Here is a 17139-nt window from a genome sequence, read left to right on the forward strand (position 1 = left end):
CAGAGTAAGTTTGCAAAGAGCTACGGACATAATCGTAAGTTACTTCTGTCAAACTTATAATGACCAGGTAACTCCAATAAGACTCAAACTCTTCCAGTGCACAATCATAGGAAAGCAACAAATCTAACATGTAATAAGAAAACCCCACAAAATAGCATAGACAAAGAAAATCAGTGACCTATAGCAATATTGATATAAAAGTCCTACATAAAATATTTGAATATAATCTAATATTAAATATAAATATATAAATATGAATATAGTCAAATATCAAAATAATATACTAATGACCAAATGTTTAATTCTAGGAACTGAAGGAAGATTTAATATGAAGAAATTTAAAAATATAATTTACTCCATTAACTGGTCAAAAATAATCATAAAGATTTTGATACATGTTGAAAGGCATTTAGTAATATTCAACACCTAGCCCCTAACAAAACAAGAAAGAGTAAATGCTTCCTTAACCTAATCAAGAATATTCAAAGATGTCTGTGGCTGTCACTTCTTCTTAACACTCTGCCAAGGTTATAACCAGTATAAATTGAAACTGTTATAAAAGTTGATAAGGAGTCTGCAAATCATGTATCTAGAAAACCCAAAAATCAGCTGATATGCTTTTTTTAAGTAATTTTAATGAAGTAAATAATTAAATAATTTCTTTGGATACCAACAAATTTATTAAGGTTAACAGCATTCATATACAGAACCCCAAAAGACAGAAGATTTAAAAGAAGACCAAACCTCAATTATTTACAACAGTAAGAAAAATAAAATTTCCAGGAAAAAATACGACAAGATTTGTGTAAAGAAAATTCTGAGTGCTACTGATGCCAAAAAAGAAAAAGAACAAATGGGAATTTTCATTATAATAAAGGTGACATTTCAAATTATTGGTGGAAAGATTGATTAATCAGTGCACGACATTGGGAAAACTGGTTATCTAACGTGGGAAAGGAGATGGAGCCCTACCTTAGACTGCAACCATAAATTGTAGATAGATCAGATTTTAAAATCGACAACAATACCACAGAATTATTAGGCATGTGTGAAATAACACACATAAAAAGAAGGAAATTGATTTTTGCATTGCTGGCAGCAGAAACAATTAGAAATAATCTCAACATACATCTTAGGGGATTGGTTAAATAACTGCTAACTGTACTGAGGATTATTATATAGTTTTCACAAGAAATGAGGCAATGTAATTGGTGTTAAGATGACATAAGCTCTATATTATATTTATTTAAAATTGTGGTATAAGACATTACTGTTTCTCAAAACACTGTATAGTATGCACAAAAGAATCCTAGAGCTTGATTCCTTCCAGAAACTGCTGACAGGGGCTCAGGGAACAAGAGATGGGAGAAGATTTTTTTCCTACCATATGGCCCTTGAAATTTTGTTTACCTCTATTAGCTAGACTAATTTTACTTTTAAAAATGTAGCTACCATTTACCATTCCTCTAGCAACATCCAAATTTCCTGCTCCCACACAAGCTTGCCAGCCTTAGGGAGTTCTCCTTCCTTTCCAAACTCATTGTGGCTCTTCTTGGTCGTATATTCAACCACACTATAGTCAGTTTGTCAAAATCCACAAAAATAATTAAATCTCCGTAACTAATTTGAGAATATCCATGATGAAATTGGTACATATGTTCATTTATTAATATCTTTTTCTATGTTTTTAATATGGTTTTATAATTTTTATCGAAGATTCTTACCTATCTTATGGGTTTTTCCTAGATATTTTACATTTACTGTTTCTTTTCAAAATCGGATTTTATTTTACATAGTATTTCCTGGTTAGTGGCTGCTGGCATTTACTAAGCGACTTTGCTAACCTCTCTTACTAGCAACAGGGTTGTCTGTAAATTCTGTTGGACTTGTTTTTTCTTATCAAGCTGATCAGGACTTCTAGTAAAGTGCACACCACAGGTAGTAACAGTGGGTACTCTTATCTTGTTTTATATTTTGTAGGGAATTCTCATAATAGTTCACCATTAAACATGATTCTTGAGGATGGTTATTGGTAGATGTATCTTATGAATATAAAATGATAAATACAAACGTAAATATGATGCTTGCTATAGGATTTTGGTGCACATCTTTTATTGAGGATATTTCTTTCCAGTATGCTAAGTATTTTTTTAAAATGGCATTGCATTTTATTATTCCTTTATATATTTTTATCCACAGATTCACGCAATGGGTTTTCTTAGCCACTATGCGCTCAACTGTAGAGCATGAATTAACACACACACAAGAAAAGTTCTGCTTTGTTTTTAGTCATAGCATGTTGGGCTCAATTTTCTTAGTTCAAAGTAAAATGACATCAGTTAAAAGAATGTATTCTGGTCATTTGGATCTCTATCTTTGGTCTTTGAGGGACTAAAAAAGATGTACGCCATGAAGAACAGGTTGGAATCAGGGAGCCCTTTCATAGAGACAAAGGTTGGGAGAGGGTATGGCTGAAAAATTAGTCACACCTAGAAACACATGAATGACGATGCAAAATTAAGTGCTTCCTCCTATACTGAATCACCTTAAGAATATAACGAAGGAGTTAGTAACTTTCTGAATGGAAATTTTGAGTTTAGGCAAATTACGATAAAGAATAACTGATCTAGGCCGGGTGCTGTGGCTCATGCCTGTAATCCCAACACTTTGGGAGGCTGAGGTGGGCAGATCACCTGAGGCTGGGAGTTCGAGACCAGCCTCAGCATGGAGAAACCCCGTCTCTACTAAAAATACGACATTAGCCAGGCATGGTGGCGCATGCCTGTAGTCCCTGTTACTTGGAAGGCTGAGGAAGGAGAATTGCTTGAACCCGGGAGACGAACGTGGTGGTGAGCTGAGATCATGCCATTGCACTCCAGTCTGGGCAACAAAGGCAAAACTCTACCTCAAAAAAAATAATAAAAATAACTAATCTAGTACATATTAAAAATGTTATCTAAGGGCTAAGAACATGTGTTCCTTATTTATAATGGTGTTGTCAAGAAATACAAGCTCAAAGTCATGTCTAAATGTGATGAATTTATTTTTTCCTGCTCACTCTTCGGTTCTTTAAAAATACATATATTGCTATGTTCTTTTTTTTTTTTTTTTGGAGATGGAGTTTCGCTCTTGTTACCCAGGCTGGAGTGTAATGGCGCGATCTTGGCTCACCACAACCTTGCCTGAGAATTGCTCAGGCAATTCTCCTGCCTCAGCCTCCCGAGTACCTAGGATTACAGGCACACACCACCATGCCCAGCTAATTTTTTATATTTTTAGTAGAGACGGGGTTTCATTATGTTGACCAGGATGGTCTCGATCTCTTGACCTTGTGATCCACCCACCTTGGCCTCCCAAAGTGCTGGGATTACAGGCTTGAGCCACCGCGCCCGGCCCTGCTATGTTCTTAAGAAATAATTTCAAAGAGATTCACATCTATTTTTCTTCAAAAGTAAAGCAAATGGTTAGAACTGAGCCAGAACATGAAAATATTAAGTATACAGGGGAGTAATGTGATCCTACTGCACATTAGAGGCCAAACATATTTTAAGATTTTCTTGAATTAATAATAAACCCTGAAGGTTGAGTGATTGATACGATACCTCAAATATAACAAGGGGACCCAATTCATTATTCATTTTCTTAGATCATCAAGTACTTAGGCAGGTGTGCATCATGTGCAAATATGTTTGCTAGTAATTCATGCAAACGATACTCCAGGTCTCTCATTTTCCTATAAACTACTTAATCTATAACAAGAACTTTTCTTCCTCCAATAAAGAGAAAACATAGCAATTTGGGTTTAAGATACACTTATAATGGCCTTCTAGTCTGCTATTTTAATTTCACTTAATAGCATAAGTCACAAAATGGCATGTAAATGTCTAATATTTAAATATACATTCAATTTATCTGACCATTTTCAATAACTTCCTTCTCATGTTCTCCCACCTCACCCATTTCCATTCCCACAACTTTCCCCCATCTGGCGCCCCAGAGTGCTTTCCTTCTCTCCCAGGGTGCAAGCTTCCATGGGTTGCGGAGCACTCAAGTGCCTCCAAGTCACAAGCCACAGGGCCCTGCACTCTTTCCCCTCCCCCGAGATTATTCTGAAAGTTCCAAGACAAATACATATACATGTGTATTTATTTCATGGTAACGGCCACTGATTATTTAACATTTTTACCAAGTAAGAAATCTCATGAGCCATAATTTACTGAAAGTAACTACCTACCTTAAAGCCTTCTAACAATGATTCAATCTCAGAAACTGCCATCTCATTTGAAATGAATATATTGGGAAATGAGCACATTAATAAAAACAGTATAAAAACAGCCATAACCAGTGGAAGAACAAATCACCACAGAATGCAGTGATGTGTTTTCTGTCAACAAAAACAACAGATGCCTGTGATGTCTTCTTGTCCCTGCATAAACAGGTTCACACTGCTGTGGCGTCTAGAGGCCTTTTGCAATGTTGATGGTAACATAAATTTATTTTAAGTGTATTCTAGGTAATCTGGACAAATGCTTGAAGACTCAGGACTGTCCCCAAATTTCAGTACCTCATGGGCCCCTACTGGCTCAGTATACTGGCTCAGGGGACTGAAAATATCAGAATCATAAAATTCAAGATAGAAATTTAAATGAATATTGATCTTGTATCTTGATACCAAAAGACTTTATGAGTATAAAAGCTATTGAAGTAATAGAGGTGGAGATCCAAAATATCTGACTAGATTAGAAATGTTGAATTTCTTTATCGCGCAAACATCTGAAACTCATTTTTTCTTGCCTCTGAAGCAATTATCACTAATTTCCATTCTGTAAATTAAAAGAAAATAAACTGGAAAGACATTTATGACAAATATGACAAAAAACTTACAGTCTAAAAATGTGAAACTAAAACAACAGAAAAACTATTTTCCCTCTTAAATCAGCAAGATATTTAAAATAATTATCCTCAATTAAAGAGGCATTCAGATGGCCACCCTCAACATACTGCTATGGAAAGCACTTTCTAGAAAGCAGTTCAGCATTACACATCAATAACATTACAAATAATCCTGTCACTTGACAGCCAGCCATTCTACTTCTAAGGAAATAACTTAAGATGGGGCACAGGACTTATGTATTAATAGAAAAATGTTCCCAGCCAGGTGTGGTGGCTTATTCCTGTAATCTCAGCACTTTGGGAGGACAAGGTGAGCAGATCACTTGAGCTCAGCAGTTCAAGACCAGCATGGACAATATATATACCAAGACCCCATCTCTAAAAATAAATATATATACATTAGTCAGGCACTGCAGTGCATGTCTATAGCCCCTAACTTGAGCCCTCCCCTCCTTACCAAAACCTCTATTAGAGTGTTTTAGAAAAGGAAATGGGGTGTATTCATCATTCCTATGGGTCAGTGAACTAGTGACCCTTTTAGAAAATCTAAGGTATTTTCTTTTTTAGCCAGGCATGGTAGCACACACCTGTAGTCCCAACTACAGGTGAGAGGATTGCTTGAGCCCAGGAGGTCAAGGCTGCAATGAGCTATGATCCCACTACTACACTCCAGCCTGGATGACAGAGCAAGACCCTGTCTCAAAAAAAAAAAAAAAAAAAAAAAAAAATTCTCCACATCATAAAATTTTATAGTTAAAAAGGAACTAAATGTTAATACTAGTAAAATAAGTTGTAGTATATTCACTTGACAGAATACTAGTTAATAAAATTAATGTTTCAAAAAACAATATTGTGGCTGGCCACAGTGGCTCAGGCCTATAATCCCAGCACTTTAGGAGGCTGAGGCAGAAGGGTCACTTGAGCCCAGGATTTTGAGACTAGCTGGGCAGCATAGTAAGACCCTGTCTCTACAAAAAAATAAGGAAAAAAAAATAGCCAAGCATGGTGGCATGCACCTGTAGTCCCAGTTAAGCAGGAACTGATGTGGGAGGACCACTTGAGCCCAGAAAGTCAAGGCTGCAGAGAGCTGTGATCATACCACTGCATTTCTGCCTGGGCAACACTGTCTCAAAAAAAAAAAAAAACAGCAGCAGCAACAACTATGGTGTGAGAAAATGTTCATAGTGATAAGATTTAAAATTATATTTGCATATACACACACGCACATACATACATACATACAGAGAAAGAAAGAAAGAGAGAGAGAACACTTTCTGTGTGTTCTGCTACCAATAATAGTTTATTGAGTTGTTCAGATCAATCCTTACAACGAAAACTAGAAAAATCAAAGAAAATACTGAAAAATAATTCATTTTAGGAGCATCTGCCAATTCTGAAAAAGGCAATGAGAGGCTCAGAAGCTAGGCAGAGCTTTCGACAATCTCATGGGGACAGGGAGACAAAAACTGTAATTCAGGCGCACAAAGAAAAGGGGCCTTGGCAAAAACCCACAAACTAGGTTATGATCCTGAAAGAGTAATGCTTAAAGCTAACCTAGAAAGAGACTGGTCCTCATGTGCACTAAAACCCCATCTTCAACCATCTCAATTCCCGATTTGATTAAGGGATCTGAAATTGGTGGTGCACCAGACATTATTATCCTAGAGCCTATCTCTCTCTAGTCTGTATTTGAAATAGATACATGGCAAACAATTAATAAAAAGTCATATGGGAGTTGAAAGAATATGCAATATCCAAGTAACTATTTGTTTGTAAAGTCCTAGGCAAGAGTATAATAATCCTTCTTTCCAGTTCTGTCCCATTATCTAAATCCCAGGCACAGAACTACTTCTCATGGACCTGCAGCGACTATCTAGGAAAAATGCCAACAAGGAGAGGTGAACTATTTTAGTATTCATAATACTAAACTATGAACCCTTTTCATAAAGGTTATATGGGGATTAACCCAAAAAATCCCTTCCTTTCAATTATTAATAGTAAAGGTATTCTACTTCTTTTAAAAAGTCTCTGTTATGATTAACCCAAATGTTACACTGTAAATAATTACAGTAGATTTTGATCTCTATCATTTATGCAGTGACTGTATTTAAATTGAAAAAGTAAAACATTTAGTTATTTTAAAGCTAAGTAGAGACCCTAGATACCCCTTCAAATAATGGGCAATGTTTTCACTTGGGGAGAAAAGAATATTTTTACTGTGACACATGTAACTACTTATTTTATTAACATTGGTTCCATTTTGTAAAAAGAAAATATTTTTAATTTAAAATCTCAATTTGTCATTATGAATTATATATTTACAACTTGCTCAATTTTTTGAATTATTAAATCAGACCTATCCCCAAATTTAACAACTTTTTAAAAACTTACTTACCAGTTTATAACAATGATACAACTAATGAAAATGACATATCTGTGTAATGATGCAAAAATCACCATAGGTTCAAGAATAATGTAGTTGTTTCACATCTGAAATTGAAATATATTGTAAGTTTGATAGTCAATTTCCTTTGTAGTTGGAAAAAAAGAGTAAAAGTAACAGCAAAGTACTGTTTTGGCATACTCTTGATTATACAACAATAACATTTCAATTAAAATTGCCTCTGAAATCTCAACCATGACTTCTTAAGACACAGGACTATACTCTGCCGCCTGACATGAGCTTTCCAACTATTAGAAAATTGTTAACTTGCTGAAAACGCTGAAGATTTCTTTCTGGTTTAAGTACAACTAGAAATAGCTATGCTTTATCTAGGTTACTGACTTGCTTTACGACGTTACTAAAATGTTGAGGTTTCTCCTTTGTATTAGCTATCAGAAAACGGAAAGTCAAATTGGCAACATATCCTTGACGAGCTGTCAAACTTTATACAAGTCTTCCTTACAGTAGCTTTACTCATGGCTCTATTTCACAGACTAAACTTCATTTTCCTTTTCCTCATCCTACTCATCCCCCTTCTGATAGAAGTAATTTTATATTTTTTTCTAATTGTCCCCAAAATATTTTTGCAACAAAAGAAGTTCCAATAAAACATACTGTGTATATGTATTGATACACGTACATTAATACAATGCCCATGAGTGCACAAACACGAACTAAACGCATTCCACTTTCCATTCTTCCCTCATGATGAAAGACTGTGCTTCCTGGACTGCTGTGTTTACATGCTGTACCGGCAGAACTATTAATAGTTCCCCTTTAACTCTTATCCCTGTTTCAGACATTCTCTTCCCTCCTCTTATGTCTCCCAGCAGTTGAAAATACGAGTTAATCAGTGTCATATAATGAAACACGATGTTTCAAATTTTTACATTAAAATTGAATTCCAGTATTTAAAATGTTATATTTTTCTTTTTATATTCATTTATTAGCCCCAAACTAAATCTAACTTTATTCGTACAATGCTTACTATATTAGTAAACAATCTATTTTAACACAACTCTAGGACAAAATTTCAATGATCAGCAAATTTTATGATGTATAACCTACTAATTTTGTCGAATGGATTTTCCTTCAAAATAAGTTGTGTAGTTAAAAATTGAAATACCATGTCTTTTCAAATTATATACATCTTAAAACTTCCATTTTCATTTTTAACTCGATTATAAAACATGGTCATAATAAAATTACATACTTTATCCAGTTTGCTGGAGAAAAATAATTAAAAACAAATAACTAGGTCTTCTCTTTCAGTTCTATATAAAATTTCTCTGGATAACACTAAATTGAATTCTACTCACAACAATACTTAGCAGAAAAAACTTTCTATAGTATTACCAGAAATGTTTAGAAGCGAACAGCATGTGAATAATGTAATTTCCATGTAATCAGGACATCCTCTGCATTTTGATAATCTGGCACAGAAAAGTCTTCAGTAGAAAAAAAGAGAAATAGCCAACAAGAAACAGTTGATGTAAATTATGATAATTACTGCTGAATGTAATAAGTTACCTAAAACAGTGTAATGGTCATCAATACACCTGAATGTGATTGAGATACACAGGGAACAGAAGGAAAGCACTGCTAACAGTATAACAGTGATTAGAAAATGCAGAGCAATTAATCCTTCTCAGTTATATGCCCCGCATTCCTTACCCTTCTGTATCATCTATTTTCTCCAACAAACTTCTATGCCTGACATTTACTTCTTCTTGCTTTAAATTTTTCAATGTAGAAATTTCACATATAACAAATGATTTTAAAATATGTGTAGTGTGAATAATAAGACAAACACCAGCTAAGTCACTTCCTATGTTAGGTAAGAAAGCAGAAACCAACTCTGACAAAAGCCCCTAGAACGTGCCCATCCTGGTGGCACTCACCCGCACTGCTGGTTACCACTGTCCTTCATTTTGTGTTCACCATTTCCCCTCTTGTGTCTTCATTCTGTTAGCCCCTATGTATACAAATCCCTCAAAAATATGCTGCTCAGTATTGTCTGTTTCTGAAGTTTACAGAAATGGAATCATACTGCATGTATAATTTTGTAATTTTATTACTTTCTTAATATTATATATTTGAAATTAACCCATATTGATGTGTGAGGCTATATTTTTTCTGTAATATAATAGTCTGTTATACAAATATGACTATCCATTCTACTGTCGATCATTATTATGGTTGCACTAGCCTTTTTTTCAACTTGAATATTTTGATTTTTTATAGTTAATGTTTTAATTTTAACCACATATTTATCAAGTCTTTGCTCATTACTAATTCTTCTATTTCAGAACTTTCACTTCATTTTTTTCTGTCTGAGAACTTCTTTTCTCTCAGATGTTATTTGTCTACAAAAGTCTTTATTTGAATCTCCTTGAAAGGTAAATAAATCTAGGCTGACAGTTATTGTCTCTTAACACACACTGAAGCTATTATTTCACAGTCATTTGGACTCCATTACTGCAGTTCAGAAGTCAGTTGGTGACTCTAAGTACCGCACCTGTATACATGATGTCTTTTTAAAAATCTATTGGCTACACTTAAGATCTTCTCTTTACCTATAGTAAATACTACAGTTTTTATAATACAGCTAAATGTGGATATCATTTTAAATTTGGTCTGCAATAGGTTTCCTGGATTCAGTATTACTACCTTTCAGTAACTTCAGAAAGTTTTTAGCCAGTATCTCTATAAATGTGGATTGTTCCTCATTTCCTCCATTACATTCTTCCAGAACTCTAGACTTGCAGGTCTGTGAGTGAACCTATATCTGGAATATATATAGAACATTTCAGTAATACTGAAATAAACTGAAATAAATTTGAATACTTTGTGAAAGAAGTTATAATTGGTCAATAAGCACATTAAAATATGCTTTTTCCCCTTTGAAATCTGGCACAAGACAAGGATGCCTTCTCTCACCACTCCTATTCAATATAGTATTACAAGTTCTAGCAGGGCAATAGATAAGGCAAGAGAAATAAATAAAGGGTATTTAAATAGGAAGAGAGGAAGTCAAATTGTCTCTATTCACAGATGACATGATTGTACATTTAGAAGATCCCATTGTCTCAGCCCAAAATCTCCTGAAACTGATAAGCAACTTCAGCAAAGTTTCAGTATACAAAATCAATGTGCAGAAATCACAATCATTTCTATATACCACTAACTGACAGACAGCCAAATCAATAGTGAACTTCCATTCACAACTGCTACAAAGAGAATAAAATACCTACGCATACAACTAACAAAGGATTTAAAGGACCTCTTCAAGGAGAACTACAAACCATTGCTCAATGAAATAGGAGAGGACACGAACAGATGGAAAAACATCCCATGCTCATGGTTGGGAAGAATGAACATCATGAAAATGGCCATACTGCCCAAAATAATTTATAGATTCAACACTATCCCCATCAAGCTACCTATGACCTTCTTCACAGAACTGGAAAAAACCACATTAAACATCACATGGAACCAAAAGAGGGCCCGCATAGCCTAGACAATCTTAAGCCAAAAAGAACAAAGCTGGAGGTATCACACTACATGACTTCAAACTATACTACAAGGCCACAGTAATCAAAACAGCATGGTACGGGTACCAAAACAGAGACACAGACCAATGGACAGAAAAGAGACCTCAGAAGCAACACCATACATCTACAACCATCTGATCTGTGACAAACCTGACAAAAACAAGCAATGGGGAAAGGATTCCCTGTTTAATAAATGGTGTTGGCAAAACTGGCTAGCCATGTGCAGAAAGCAGAAACTGGACCCTTTCCTGACACATTACACTAAAATTAACTTCAGATGGATTAAAGACTTAAGCATAAGACCTAACACCATAAAAACCCTAAAAGAAAACCTAGGCAAAACCATTCAGGAGATGGGCATAGGCAAGAACTTCATGGCTAAAACACCAAAAGCAATGGCAACAAAAGCCAAAATAGACAAATGGGATCTAATTAAACTCCAGAGCTTCTGTACAGCAAAGGAAACAATCATTAGAGTGAATTGGCAACCAACAGAATGGGAAAAAATTTTTGCAATCCACCCATCTGACAAAGGGCTAACATCCAGAATCTACAAAGAACTAAAGCAGATTTACAAGAAAAAAACAAGCCCATTCAAAAGTGGGCAAAGGATATGAACAGACACTTTACAAAAGAAGATACAGATGAGGCCAACAAACATATGAAAAAATGCTCAATTGTCACTGATTATTAGAGAAATGCAAATCAAAACCACTTTGGGATACCATCTCACACCAGTTAGAATGGCGATCACTAAAAAATCTGGAGACAAAAGATGCTGGAGAGGATGTGGAGAAATAGGAACACTTTTACACTGTTGGTGGGAGTGTAAATTAGTTCAACCATTGTGGAAGACAGTGTGGTGATTCCTCAAGGACCTAGAAATAGAAATATCATTTGATCCAGCAATTCCATTACTGGATATATACCCAAAGAATTACAAATTGTTCTATGATAAAGAAACATGCACACGTATGTTCACTGCGGCACTGTTTACAATAGCAAAGACCTGGAACCAACCCAAATTTCCATCATTGAGAGACCGGATAAAGAAAATATGGCACATATACATCATGGAATACTACGCAGCCATAAAAAACAATGAATTTGTGTCCTTCATAGGGACATGGATGAATCTGGAAACCATCATTCTCAGCAAACTGACACAAGAACAGAAAACCAAACATCATATGTTATCACTCATAGGCGGGTGTTGAACATCTAGAACATGTGGATACAGGGAGGGGAGCATCACACACTGCAGTCAGTGCTGGGGGGTTAGCAGAGGGATGAGGGGGTGGGGAGGGTGGGAAGGGATAATGAGGGGAGAAATACCAGTGATGGGGGGGATGAAGGCAGCAAACCACATTGCCATGTATGTACCTATGCAACAATCCTGCATGTTCTGCACATTTACCCCAGAACCTAAAGTGTAATAAAATATATTAAAACAAAAGAAGAGGAGGAAAGAAATGTCAGGGTCTCATTGTAAAGAGCTCTGTACAAATGCCTTGCTCAGGTATTTGGACTTTACCAATAATGAGGAAATCCAAAGAGAATTGTTATCAAAAATCAGGAAATCAAAAGAATTTTAAGAGCACAAGGCCTAAAATTTAGAAAAGTAACTGACAGAATTAGATTTACTTAAAGGTGTCGAGAGATAACACCTGAAATAGGAGTCTGGGAAGAACATCCCAGGTAGAGCATGGGAATCGCAGATCTGAGGGCCGGCGAGAGCCCAACCAGGGCCTACGGAGAGTGGGGAGTTGCAGGAGGGTGGGCAGAAGAGGTAGGCTGAGACAGCAACACCTTTGCCTGGGAATGTGGACTTCATGGGCAGCAGAAAAAGGGTTGCAACAGTGGACCAATCTGATAATGTTTTTGAGAAACATCTCTAACACCTATGATGGGAAGAAACAGACTAGCTAAAGCTGGGGCTGGCAAAACAGGCAAGGAAGTCATAAGGATGAAAACCCAGGCCAGAACAGAGAAGAACAGACAGACTTGAGTCAATCCAGCTGTAGTGGAAAAAAATGACTGTGTTTTACTTTTGTCATTTCTACATTCAAAAAATTTTGCTATTCCCCTCTCACCACAGGATAAAACTTTCATTGCTACCATTAACGACCCTGTTAGTCTAACTTGTTCTGCCTTTTTATCCACTTTCCCCTAAGCCCTACAGTCCCACTGCTTGATCCAGACAGTCTATGCTTTGACTCGCCTGTCTGCCTTGTTGAATCCCATCCAACTACCAAGGCCTATTTCTGTACCCTTCACAAGGCATCCAAAACATTCTCACAGTGACTGTCCCCTCAAATAAGGCATACAGTGTTGTAAACTGATAGACTCCAATCTGCAGTACTGACCCTCTCCTATTATGTGCTACTACTGGTTTATTTTTTTATGTGCCTTGTACGTTTCCTTCAAGGAAATGTGAAATATGTGAAAGTAGCTAGACAACAACCCAAGGCAAGGTAAATGTTGTAAGAATTTGGCATGCTGGAAAAAACTCACTGTAGACTATACTTATTCAGAATCAGTTACTTCTTCTGTAAGGCCATTACTGTTTAAAATAAAATAGCAGTATGCCTGCCAATTTGCTTTCATAGTAAGATATGTAAGAAATACTAAATCAATATCAATGGAAATGAGAATACAATAAGCAATTCTGTGGAGAATCCTTGGGATTACACAAACAGTATAGTACTAATCAGTTGGTTTTTTTAAGTGAACTTATTTCCAAAGAACTTAAGCAATGGCCATTCTCTTCCTCTCCAATAATTCCATTGAAGGAACAGAAATTGACAATGAGACATAGCAAAATTTAACTTACATAAATAAACAGTTCCTGGAAAGCGAGTTTCAAAAAGTTAAAGAATTAATGTGTACCTAGTTGCAACTTCAAATGCAACCTACACACAAAGAGGACTTACAGTTTGGGTTTATGTATATCTGTAGCGACAGGAAGAACTCCAGGAGAACTCAGAAATTTCAATGCCAAACATGTCACAAGAGGTCAGAGGTCACATTTTCTAACTGGGGTTTGACCCTAAAGTAAGCAATACACGTAATTAATTGATGCCCTAATCTGAAACATTCACTTGAATGGGACTAGTCTACCAATCGAATGTTAGTTTAATCATACTATTCACAGTGTGATCACCTCTAGAAACACAAAGTTAAAGTTGCTCAAGACAGGAAGGAAACATACAGATCAACTACTTCAATTGCTTTTTCTAGTAGTCAATAATAAACAAGCTAACCTCCCCCAATCACACAGTCTAGCCAACAATGCCAGTAGAGACTAGTATAAAATCTGTACTTATTTCAAAAGCATGTCTTTAAACTATCTTATAAGCATTACTTAAAGTAATTTTAAACCTCTAAAGCCAAGTGATAAGAGATGTGAATAATTAGTTTGTATTAAATAAGAAAAGAAAGTGATATATGTAACTTGTTTTTATTGGATATGAATATAGACTTAGCACCTAGAGAAATAACGTGACAATGAGTTATGAATCATACTGGGAAACTTTTTGTTGTTGTTGTGGCAGGGTCTCACTCTGTTGCCCAGGCTGGAGTATAGCAGCACAATCATGGCTCGCTGTAGTTTCAAACTTCCATGCTGAAGCAATCCTTCCTCTTCAGCCTCCTGAGTAGCTAGGACTACAGGCGTATGCCACCACACCCAGCTAATTTGGTATTTTTTTGTAAAGATGGGGTCTTACTATATCGCCCAGGCTGGTCTTTAAGTTACTGAGCTCAAGTCATCCACCCACTTCAGCCTCCCAAAGTGCCAGGATTACAGGTGTGAACCACAGCACATGGCCTCATGTTAGGAAAGTTAGTGATTAAAAGTTAAAATTTCACTTCTTTTACTGATTTTGTTGTTCTATGATTCTTTATTCTTTATTTCTTGATTTATAATCTATAAAATGAGGGCTAGCATCTTTGGCATAATATTACTGTTAAATAAGTTTCAAAAATGTAATATGATGATATCTATTCAAATTACACAAAACTGATTAGTTCATATGTGCTAGCTATAATTTAGCATTTACAGACATTTAAACTGAAAAGAGAAGCTACTATTCCCTGTGCTTATCTTCACACATAACCCTCCACTGACTACTGCTTTTTCTTCTTTATAAAATGACTCATTTGTTTCCATTTTAAAATAATTAAACATCACAAAACAGCCTTCAGTTTCTAAAAATGTAAAATGTTTTGCTGACAGGTCAAAATTTATTTGTGCTTATTTAGATCCCAAATGAGGTTATCTGTAGAACTGTATATTATCATTAAATCAAGTTTATACATATAAGCCTTCAATCAGAGGGACAGTTTATTAATCAAAAATCAAACTTAACCATATATACATATTTTGATTTCAGACTGACCCTTTTAATATTTTCCATGCCAAAATGTTAGAGCTTATTAAAGAAGTTTCTCTAGGGTATGTTTTTTTAAGTAGCCAAAATATTCAAAACATCTTAGTAGTGAATATCTGACTTACAGTACCTTCCCTACTACCTTCTTGGATACAAGACTAGCAGTTTTGTTTTTTGTTTTTGCTTTTGCTTTGAGACAGGGTCTCACTCTGTCTTCAGGCTGGAGTGCAGTGGCACAATAAGTTCACTACAGCCTTGATCTCCTGGGTTCAAGTGATCCTCCCTCAGTCTCTCAAGAAGCAGAAACTACAGGCATGCACCACCTTGCCTGGCTAATTTCTTAAACTTTTTGTAGAGATAGGGTCTCACCATGTTGCCCAGGATGGTCTTAAACTCCTTGTCTCAAGTGATCCCCCAACTTCAGCCTTCCAAAGTGCTGACATTTCAAGCATGAGCCACTGCACCTGGCAGATACTGGTAGTTCTTTACAAAAAAAAATTAAAAGAATATGGGGGAAAAAAAGACTCAGAACTCTCTTGGGGAGAGATGGTGACAACTGACAGGTGATTACTGCAATGAACTACCAATATAAGACACCAACACGATTAGATGGAACAAACATGTAGAACAGATCAGTTCTCTTATTTTGTTACAGACATAAGAAAATTATTAGTCTCAAGAATTCAGTTAATTATGAGGATCTGAGACTTAAATCCTTCAAATAGCCACAAATTCTACTTATGGAATTTCTTTTTTTCTTTTGAGACAGAGTTTGCTCTGTTGCCCAGGCTGGAGTGCAGTGGTGCGATCACAGTTTACCGCAACCTCCATCTCCCAGGTTCAAGCAATTCTCCTGCCTCAGCCTCCCGAGTAGCTGGAACTACAGATGCGTGCCACCATGCCCGGCTAATTTTTGTATTTTTAGTAGAGACGGGGTTTCACTATGTTGGCCAGGCTGGTCACAAACTCCTGACCTTGTGATTTGCCCGCCTCAGCCTCCCACATTGCTGGGATTACAGGCATGAGCCACCACCAGCTGAAATGTCTTTTTAAAACCTCAACCCAAGTCTTGCTATGCTAAGAATCCTGTGTTTGAAGATAATACTGCTATTTATTCAGATGTGTCCAGTATAGTACACAAACAGGAGAACGCTCCTTTGATTTGCCTCTGCCAGAGGGAATTTTTTATTGCTTTCGGCTCTGCTTTTGAACTTCAGGAAATATCCTGTCCCTTTGGCAACTATCTTTAAAAAAAAAAAAAAAATCACAAGATTGTCGTGAGCTGAAATGATGATGATGGTAATACAGTTTTTAAATCTCTCCAAACCTACTAGACTGAGTTACTGGAAGAACAGTAAATAAAATGCCCTTGGACAACATACAAAGTACAACAAAATTAAGTCATGAGAAGTCCTATACATCCCAATATTTGAGCAGGTGAGAACAAATCTGAAAGATACAATCCCAATTGGTATTGATACCCTTATGGGAGAAAGAAAGGCACAACAGATACTAATGGAACAGAGGAGAGGAGGGTAAAGTCCCCTATAGAGCCTCACTGGAAAGCACAGTAGGCCCACTTGATAATAGCATTGAAACTGGACAGGACTTTACACACTCCCATTTGCAGATGACTCATGGTAACTCATGAATTTGTGGTAAATTATTAATGGGCCGACAGATACTCAAAATTAAGTAGTCACAGCTCCCTTCCAGGACAAAGGCTATGAATAAAAGTAACAAATACTACTACAGTCAGGTTAAAAAGACCCTCAGTATAGGAAAAGGTGATTCCACAAAAAAACAGGGAAAGGAGGGAGAAAAATCTGGGAAATCTCAATTAAAAAATAGGCTCTAT

The 17139-nt window shown here is 36.1% G+C and overlaps 1 protein-coding gene across 17 annotated transcripts in view; it reads right to left on the minus strand.

Annotated features, from left to right (window-relative positions):
* ZMYND11 (zinc finger MYND-type containing 11) overlaps window positions 1-17139 on the minus strand; it is a 115291-nt gene that overhangs the window by 51058 nt on the left and 47094 nt on the right. For 2 of the 17 annotated variants that reach the window (XM_039478747.2, XM_010349719.3), the window contains exons 2-3: window positions 13824-13939; window positions 7289-7383 (exon numbers count right to left, since the gene is read on the minus strand). The exons of 12 other annotated variants lie outside the window; for them this stretch is intronic. In XM_039478747.2, the coding sequence (XP_039334681.1) occupies window positions 7289-7353 (65 nt within the window). In that variant the 5' untranslated portion in view covers window positions 7354-7383; window positions 13824-13939. Of the gene's footprint in view, window positions 1-7288; window positions 7384-8692; window positions 8785-13823; window positions 13940-17139 lie in introns of all 17 variants that reach the window. 3 more of the 17 variants (XM_074405149.1, XM_003939069.3, XM_010349721.3) reach the window with 3 other exon arrangements.

The sequence above is a fragment of the Saimiri boliviensis genome, chromosome 8 (assembly GCF_048565385.1).
Source record: "Saimiri boliviensis isolate mSaiBol1 chromosome 8, mSaiBol1.pri, whole genome shotgun sequence".
In the NCBI taxonomy this organism is placed as follows: domain Eukaryota; kingdom Metazoa; phylum Chordata; class Mammalia; order Primates; family Cebidae; genus Saimiri; species Saimiri boliviensis.